Raw genomic sequence first — 9,747 nt, forward strand, 5'->3', positions numbered from 1 at the left:
GGGGGGGGGGGAGTTCCCTGAGGGGAGCCGGGTGGGTGCCCTCCCCTCAGGCTGTCCCAGCGCCACAGCTCCTGGTCTCCTACCTGGGAGCTACAAGTTTGTGGACTAAATATATTACTTATTCCCCTTTGTAAAGAGTTGTGCTACGGGGGTAGAGCGTTATGAAGCAGAGAGACGGCGCCTGGAATATGGAGACACCCATTATTACCACATTCCCCTGCAACGCAGGGTTCTTTAAGGTTACCTCACTGTCACGGGAGCACCCTAAATTCTCTCACTATTTTTTTTTTCCCTCTCTTCTGTTTGTTTGTTGTTGGTTTTTTTTTTTGCCCACATGTAGAAGAATCCTTATTGACACCGGGGAGCCAGCCATTCCTGAATACATTGGCTGTTTGAAGCAGGCGCTCTCAGAGTTCAACGTCTCGATTCAAGAAATCCTCGTGACGCACTGGCATCGGGATCACACCGGGGGAATACCCGATATCTGCAAAAACATCCCTGCTGGTAGGCCCGAGATTTCTGATATTGTTGAAAATGTTACATACTCAGCAAGAAAAAAAAAAACAACAAACCTTTTCCTGAGTGCTTCTGTGCAAAGCACTTGGGAAATTGTTCTGGAGTCTCTGAAACTACGTGTAATTTCATTACACTGTTTCAGTGTCTAGAATGGGAGCAGTGAATGATTTGAATATTGTAGTACTACAGTTTTTCATCAATACCTGTGTATGCCTTCGTAGTGAATTTTTCTTATGTGTGAATAATGCAAATGTGCATTACCATCAGCAGTTTACATCATATTAAGAGCTGTGAGAAAAACTTGGTAGTCTTTGTAAAAGAAAGTAAACTTTGATACTCCTTTCTACATTCATAGTAATGACAAGCTGACCATTGTTTTCGCTTGCATGAAAACAGTAAATAACTTAGTCTCTGAAAAAGAAACTTGCATAACTTTGAGATTCCTTACAGCAGGCCATTAGTAATTGCTGACAAATTCATAGGCCTCAGATCATGAGGGGGAAGAGGGCAGGGGAGCCTGCAGGCGAATCCTGATGTAAAAATGTGTATTTCATGTTGATAAACAGTAGGAGACATTTCTGCTTTAGTGTCTGGGAAGAGAATAAGCGGTATGCATCGTACAGTTCTGAGCATCATTGGACTTTGTCACAAGTTTGTCACAGGCTTTATCAGATTTTGTGAAGTTGCCAGGGGCTTGTTTGCAGAGAAGCCAGGGCGCTACTGAAAACACTGGTGTCGTCGTGAGGATTTTGGTTTTGCCAACTCATGAGCATGGTTGTAAAGACTGGCAAGGGATATAAGTATCTTTCTGGGTTGCTCTCCATAGCTGTTCCAGCCCCTCACAGTTCATGCTCAGTTCAGAACGATAGACGCTGAGGGTCAAAAAACCTCCACCCAGAGTTAGGCAAATGTTGAATGGTGCTTCTGTGAATCATAATACAGAACACGAGCACAGAAGTGTTAGTGGTGGCATTGAAACTTGGGGTTTTGGCTCTTGATGAGTCAAGAAGGGACCTTTGTAATGTATCATAATTAGTGACACATCTTTTTTTAGTTTCACTTGTGCTTTTTCATCTTCAAAATTGCTGCTGGTACAGAGTACAGTGTTCACATTGAGTGGCTTTCATAGAATCACAGAATCTTCATGGTTGGAAGGGACCTTTGAGATCATCGAGTCCAACCACAAAAACCGAACAAAAAAAAAAAAAAAAAAAAAAAACCCAGGCACTAGAGCATGCCCTGAAGTGCCATGTCTACACGTTGCTTAAATACCTCCAGGGATGGTGACTCCACCACCTCCCTGGGAAGGCTCTTCCAGTGTTCGCTAGTTAGTGCTTGTGGCTCTGGAATTAAGATTGCTTTATAAAGTTGAAGTTACTATACAAAATTTCTTCTTTCTTGTTTTGTATTCACACTGTGTAATAATTAATAGTACTTGTTCAAAAAGTAGCCTTTCTGTGGAATTAGCTTCATTAGTGACAAATTCACAACATCGTTTTCTTTGCTGTTTTTAAATAGACTCTGAATATCGCATCTGTAAGCTTCCTCGAGTGCCTGACCGTGAGGAAACAATAGAAGGAGGACAGAAATATTTTTATCTTAAAGACGGAGATGTGGTACAGACAGAGGGAGCCACGCTCAGGTAAAGACCAATTATTTACTTTAAAAATATTTCCCAAAGAGACACTAAAACATTTCATACTTAAAATGTTAAATTTTAAGCCTTTAACCTGTCAGGTTCTTGTAGGGTGCCAGTTTGGGAGGGCTTCTTGCCAGAAAGCCTCTCTGCCTCACACAAACACACAATAAAAAGATTTGACCATTCTGTTTCCAGAGGTCTTTCATTAACAAGGCATTATCCTTCTAAGGGCAGATTTTGCTCATTTTCCTCAGTTTAGGTGCGAATTATATCTCACTTGTAGAATATGCCAGCTGGCTGATTGGAAGAAAAAAAAGTAAACATAAAGGATATATTTGACCAAAAGCATTTTACTTTGTTAGTGTAAAAAGAGAAAACACACGAGCATGATGTTGAACATTGAAGACCTATCCCTACCTAAGTGTTTGGACAAAATCAGTTTAGAGACAGAAAACAACTTGTTAAATTTGAATTCGAGTAAGACGGGGTGGCACGTTTTGAAGTTTGGGGTAATGCAGCCAGACTTTATGCTTTGTTAAAAGCAGGTATTCTCAGCTGGTTAATTCAGTAAGCGCTTTAAGAATACTCCTAGATCCACCACAGGTTCTGAAATAGCAGTATCTGCATGTTAAGTTTTGGTTAGCAACCTTCAAATTTTCAGGGTGTGCCAGGCAGCGTTGGGTTCTTTTTCCTTTGTTTTTCCACGTCAGTGGTTAAGCTCCTGCTGAAGTTTTGTCAGGAACTGGAGGATGCCACTTCCCACAAGCGTAAGATGCAACCCATCGGCTTGATTTCTGTGTTGCCTCCACAAGGGTGATGGCTCCACCTGCTTTCTGCTGAGCTGGGTGTTCAGTAAGAGCTGGAAGTTGTTGCATCAGAGGGTGCTGAGCTCCTGACCTCCCACCCCCGGGTGCCCTTTGGCATTGGTCTGTCTGTACACCACACTTGGCATCAGCTCTGTCAGGACCTTATCGCTGCCTTGGGGCATCTGCCATTAAGAAGAAGATTCTGTTGAATTTCAGCCGTGGTGTTGGTCTGAGTTGTGTATTTTCAGTTTGAATCACCCATTCACCCTTTGCTGCATTCTAACGCAGTGCTTGATCAAGGTGTGGGCTCCTAAATCCTTGCCATTCACAGAGTCACATGGGGTTGGGGGGGACCTCTGGAGAACACCCAATCCAACCCCCTGCCAGAGCAGGTCCACCTGGAGCAGGTTGCACAGGAACGTGTCCAGGTGTGTTTGAATGTCTCCAGAGAAGGAGACTCCACCACTTCTCTGGGCAGCCTCTTCCAGGGCTCTGCCACCCTCACAGGAAAGAAGTTCCTCCTCGTGTTTAGGTGGAACTTCTTATGTACAAGTTTGTGCCCATTTCTTCTTGTCCTGTGACTGGGCACCAAATTCAGCTGGTTAATGACCTACACATAGAACAGCTAAAAGAACCACGATTCCTTGTATTTGACAGCTCCACCCCGCTTGTGTCATGAGGCTTTCAGGGGAAAATAAATTTTGGGAGATAGAACTTTATCTAGCTTGCGTCTAGAAGTTTATAGTTAAATTCTAGAAGAATTGCCAACATCATTCTTACCCTCTTTTGCTAAGTGCACGGTGTATGTCAAGAACTTCACACATTTCTACCTGCAAATAATGTGTTGATTATTTTTTTTCAAGCTTCAGAGTAAAGCCCCCTATAAGACTAATTCTACATGACTAGGCAGCTCCTCAATGTGCTTTTATTATGTGTGTATACATCATGGAAGTAAAAGCATGTTAGAGATGATGATCCGTGTTCTCTACTTTGTATAAAAAAATAGACTGGGATTATACGAAGCAATGCTCCGTTTACATTGACATTTAAGACTTTTTGGGTCTATTTTTTTCTGGGTTTTGTTATGGGCTACTTTTAAGTGTATGGTTTTCTGATTTATTTTTTTTCTAGTTTCTGAAAATGAAGCGTATATGGCGTGTGAAAACTTTGGCTTTTTTGTTCTTGTTCTTTAAACAGAGTTCTATATACTCCTGGACACACTGATGATCATATGATTTTACATCTGGAAGAAGAAAATGCTGTATTTTCCGGTGACTGTATTTTAGGGGAAGGAACGACAGTAATTGAAGACCTGTATGATTACATGAAAACTTTGAAAAGATTGTTAGAAATGAAACCAGATTTAATATATCCAGGTTAGTGGTTCTATTTTTAACTGTTTTGTCTTACTCTATGACTTCTAAATACCTTCTCTGAGAATTTGAGATCTCTTACTCCAATCAATCAGCATTACTAATGTAACAATTCACGTTCATGACTTAATATATACCCCGGGCTAAGCTAAAATGACTTTAGGACATAGTGGTTTGCAAGACTTGAACATTTTTCAGTGATAGATACCTTTCCTTCCGGAGATTTCTCCATTTGAGGGTGAATCTTGTGCTTTGGTGCTTAAACCCCACAGAGGCCAGAATCTTTCGCTGTTGGAATCACACAGTAAATGTGGTTTTCTTCTATTTTTCTATCCATGTGCCTTAATGTTACTCTGCAAGAAAAAATAATAGTTGTTCTTTTGGTCCTTTGCATCACCACACGCACTGTCGATGTGAGTGACCTGGGAATGTTTTTCTGAGAGAGATGTGTGTCCTTTGCAGCACAGATTAGTCATAAATTCATCTTGGAAAGCTACAGAAGTGTCAAATGGTTGTCTTAGTTAATGCCTTAACTTAAACGGGAACAAGAGCCAAGAGGCCAAACGTCATGTTCTAAAAATAAGTTGCCGATTCATTCAGTCTATGACTTTGCTTTAATTTTTTTTCTTTTGTCACCCCCCAAACCTTGGGAATGCATTTAGTTTTCACATAAACCACTTGTCTGTTTGACAAGACCAGATTTTAAGAATTCATTAGGTAACTAGAGTTTAAGCTCTGCGTGCTTTTTCAGAGCTACATCTTAGGATTTTTTTTTCTGACTTTTTCTGTTTCATCTTCTTGAGCCTGTCATTCTGAGCAACTGTCTACATTCTCATTTCTGTCTTCCTCCAATAACCATCTATGTTTAGCCTACATAACCAAATCTCTTTTGTGTTCATTCTTAAAATATCTTCTTTTGAAGTAGGTGTTCTTTAAGTCCTTTAAGATCTCAGCATAAAAATGCTATTTAAGAAAAATATCACTATAAATATTCCATGGATACGGAGGCTGACATAGACAGAAATAGTTGTAGACTTAACTACTGATAAAACAAAGAATGTTTCAGCCTCCAGAATCTCAATTTATTGATCAATTGAATCTTCTGCTTTCCTTCTTAAATGCCTGCAAAACACAGTCTGTTCTTCTACTGGAATTTCTGTCTTCCAGAGCCCCATATGTGCCCAATTCTACTGGGTTTCTCAGTTTTACTTCTTGTTTTTCACTCTCTCCTTAATCATTATTTATCTAGATTATGCATTCACAGAGGTTGGATGTTTGTCCCATTCATCTGTAACTTTGCCACACTGGGAAAGTGTAGGGTGCTGCATCTGGGGAGGAATAACCCCCTGTATCAGGACAGGTTGGGAGTGACCTACTGGAGAGCAGCTCTGAGGAGAAACACCTGGGAGTCCTGGTGGACAACAGGATGACCATGAGCCAGCAATAGGCCCTTGTGGCCAAGAAGGCCAATGGCATCCTGGGGGGCATCAGGAAGAGTGGGACCAGCAGGTGGAGGGAGGTCATCCTGCCCCTCTGCTCTGCCCTGGGGAGGCCCCATCTGGAGCACTGGGTCCAGTTCTGGGCTCCCCAGTTCCAGAAGGACAGGGAACTGCTGGAGAGGGGACAGCAGAGGCTACAGAGATGATGAGGGGCCTGGAGCATCTCTCTGATGAGGAGAGGCTGAGGGACTTGGGTCTTTTTAGTCTGGAGAAAAGAAGGCTGAGGGGGATGTGATCAACACCTATAAATACTGAAAGGGTGGGTGTCAGGAGGATGGGGCCAGGCTTTTCTCAGTGGTGCCCAGGGACAGGACAAGAGGGAACACACACAAACTGAAACAGAGGAAGTTCCACCTAAACTTGAGGAGGAACTTCTTTGCTGTGAGGGTGGCAGAGCCCTGGCAGAGGCTGCCCAGAGAGGTGGTGGAGTCTCCTTCTCTGGAGACATTCAAACCCACCTGGACACGTTCCTGTGGGACCTGCTCTGGGTGGACCTGCTCTGGCAGGGGGTTGGACTGGGTGATCTCCAGAGGTCCCTTCCCACCCCATAGCATTCTGTGATTCTGTTGTAAGTATGTTTAGGCTGTATTTACAATTAGGAAGCCAGTCAGGTATTCCACATATCAGTGATGAGTAGCTGAGTATTGAGATGGTTTGAAACTAACTTTGTTTTTTTAATCCATGGATCACAAAATGTGTGTACAAATCACAAAATCACAGTTTTAAGTCTTCATAATTCTTGAACTGTTTCTCTCTTCCCCATGCACGTTTTAGCACTCACGTTGCAGCAACAGAATTAGAAGTAGAGGAGCATGATTTTTTGTCACAAGCTGACTGCTGGCTAGGTGTGAGTCACTGAATTTTGCCAGTCTTTGCCCTTCTTTGTTACTTTTTTAATTTAACATGGAAATGCCTTCTGGCCGAATATTTTTGACAGTCCATTTATAGCCAATAGCTGAAGAGAATCCTTGGAACCAGAAAAGAGCAGTTTAGTCAGTAGAGGGCTCTCTATCCTCTAATAATAAACAGTGATCCTTGAAAATACAGAAATAAATGGGACTGGAGTTAGGAATCTTTGCAAGATTTCGTAGGCCAGTTATTTTCTTCAGTTTTCTCTTCTGTGCTTTAATTTACTGTAAAGGGAGAGAATCTCTATTACTTCACCAGGTGTTTGGAGAATAAGAACTTTCTGATCATCTGGCCTGTACAGAGGTGTGAAATAACACAAATCTGTCTGATGTAAAGTCTGAACTATTGGAAAGATGGTCATATTTTGAGAGATCTATTTCACGTGCTCAAAAACATTTTACGTTTACGTGATACTGATTTACTTATTGGGGAAGTTCACTGTCTTGCTGTCCCTGAAAAATGATGGATGGGGAAAGATCCGCATCTAGATTTAGTTCCAAGCTTTCTGACATCATTTTAATGTATGTATATATGTATACACAATGGCTATGGATCAGATGATGTAATGGGTACGAAATATCTTTAATTTTGCAAAACATGGGGTCCATTCCAGGTGCTGACATCGGTCTTGTACGTTAAGTCAATTAAATCACTTAGAAGAGCAGGGACTGGTTTTAAGGCTGCCTTGTGATTCCATGTGCAGGCCTTAATTTTGGGTTCTTTCATGTGACTTCTGTCATTAGAGAATGCATGAGAATGGTTCGTTACCATTATAGACTCTGCTCTGTATATCTTAATGTTTTTTTTCTAAATTTAAGCTTTTGTTTTTAAATGGTAACATGTTGATTAGAAATACTGTTGAATGCACGAGAATCGATCGTTACCATTATAGTCTCTGCTCTGTATATCTTAATGGCTTTTTCTAAATTTAAGCTTTTGTTTGTAAATGGTAACATGTTGATTAGAAATACTGTTATATTTGTAATTTATTTTGTAAGGAACAGTAGCTTCAGATGAAATACATCTTAAATCATTAAATATATGTGCACATGAGAGTACAGTTTTATACTTACATGTTGCATATCTTTATATTATCTCTACACAAGGTAAGCTTCAGGGTCTATTTAGTAATTTTCAAATCTGCTGAAGTGAGTGTATAAGATGATTTGCATAAATATTTTGACTACATGAAGGATGGACTCCTTTGACAATTTTTTATTCCATAGATATTCAAAACATGAAAAAGCAGTTGCTCTATTTCTACAAGCATATATATATATATGTGTAATGCTTTTCAATTGCAGACTGTGGTGCAGACATTTGTACTTAATTTTGTCCCATTTATATGAAAAAAAGAGGGGAAAAAAAAAAGAAAAAAAAACCAAAACCATACAAATATCTTGCAATTTAACATCAGGGGTGCTCTGACAGAGTGGTACCTACAGATGCTGCTCCCTTATGACTTTTAAGTCGCCCAGAGCTCACACAAGATTGATTCAGTTACTCAGTAGCATACTTAATTCCAAATTTAAGTAACATCCCTCTGGTACCTGTGTTTTGATTTAGGTCATGGCCCAGTAGTTCGTGATGCAAATGCCAGAATCCAGAGCTACATTTCTCACCGAAACGCACGTGAGCAGCAAATTCTAAATGTTTTCCAGAAGAATGCTGGAAAATCATATACGTCCTCGGAGCTTGTAAAGATAGTCTACCAGGTAATTGCTGATTAAAAGTTTTTTAGATCAAACTAAAGAAAATTGAGGTTGTGTTCATAAAATTTATCTTACAGTTCAAGTATTTGAGTGATGACCGTGGTGGCTTTTTACAAGAGGGAAAAAAAAAAAGGAAAATATTTCTGCTTGTTCAGAATTCATATATGACTGTGCATTTAAATTATATTGTTTGAGAGCTTCACTGGAGTGGGGCCCAAATGATTCTTACAAACTTCTTGTTTCAATATCTACGTGGTCCTTAAAAACAGTTTCCTAGTATCAAGTAAAAATTAAAGTTGTTTTGTCTTCCTGAAGCTGTTATATTTTTTAAATTGTATACTCATTTACAGATACCGATCGTTAAAGGATATTTAAATCCCTGCTAATATTGTCATGGAATAGAAGGGATAGGTATCTGTAGAGAAATGTGTCTTTAAATTTGTCTTTAAAAATGTTCTACTGGGCTGACAACCCAGTGCAGACCAAGCTCAGAAGGGCACAGTCTTGTTAGTGTTGGCCAAAGTTTGCGTAATACAAATGGAGAATGCAAGAAAAATGAGGAAAGTAAACAAAAAATGTGGTTTTAGACTACTAGTTTAACTGGTGCAAAATTGATTTACTCATTTCAGTTTGTCATTATATGTAACGAACTGAATGTTCAACTTAGCAATTGAGAAGAGGAAAATCTATGTTAATAAACCCTGAGTTCCTTATTGACAAAATAATTGGGAGATATTTAAACAAAATGCATATTTATGTTCCCATTAGGAGATCCCTGAAAATTTACTTCTAGCAGCAGAAAGTAACCTCCTAGTCCACTTGAAGAAGTTGGAAAAAGAAGGAAAAGTGTGTAAGTTGTGGATGGAGGGGTGGATGGAGGGTCATTCATTTTGATTTTTTATATACTGTTTCTCATTGCATTTTGCTGCATTATTTCCAGGGGGAAAAATACCTGAAATTAGTTGCAGCAGCTGCCCTTCAGCCAACTTGAAATACAATTATATACAAAAAGCTTGTGGTTATACAGTATTTCCAAACTCTTAGAGAGTCTTTTATAAAGTATTTGTGATGTGCTTAGAGCACAGATTACTGCAAGGCATATACCTTTACATTTTTATTAAAATAAATTTTATTTTATTAAAACATGCCATGGAATAAATAGAATCATTGAATTGCCTGGGTTGGAAGGGACCTTTCAGATCATGGAGTCCAACCATCAACCCAACACTGACACCAAACCCATCACTAACCCATGTCTCTAAGCACTATGGCTGCCCAGCTTTTACATGCCTC

At 39.9% G+C, this 9,747-nt stretch overlaps 1 protein-coding gene across 1 annotated transcript in view; it reads left to right on the forward strand.

The window, feature by feature from the left end:
* Positions 1 to 9,348, forward strand: part of LACTB2 (lactamase beta 2) — a 10,679-nt gene extending 1,331 nt beyond the window's left edge. The window contains exons 2-6 of the mRNA XM_014961146.1: positions 341 to 504; positions 2,035 to 2,158; positions 4,159 to 4,337; positions 8,309 to 8,457; positions 9,223 to 9,348. Of these exons, the coding sequence (XP_014816632.1) occupies positions 341 to 504; positions 2,035 to 2,158; positions 4,159 to 4,337; positions 8,309 to 8,457; positions 9,223 to 9,348 (742 nt within the window). The remainder of the gene's footprint in view (positions 1 to 340; positions 505 to 2,034; positions 2,159 to 4,158; positions 4,338 to 8,308; positions 8,458 to 9,222) is intronic.
* The last annotated feature ends 399 nt before the right edge of the window (positions 9,349 to 9,747 follow it).

This window comes from Calidris pugnax, unplaced genomic scaffold (genome assembly GCF_001431845.1).
Source record: "Calidris pugnax isolate Ruff unplaced genomic scaffold, ASM143184v1 scaffold331, whole genome shotgun sequence".
NCBI lineage: Eukaryota > Metazoa > Chordata > Aves > Charadriiformes > Scolopacidae > Calidris > Calidris pugnax.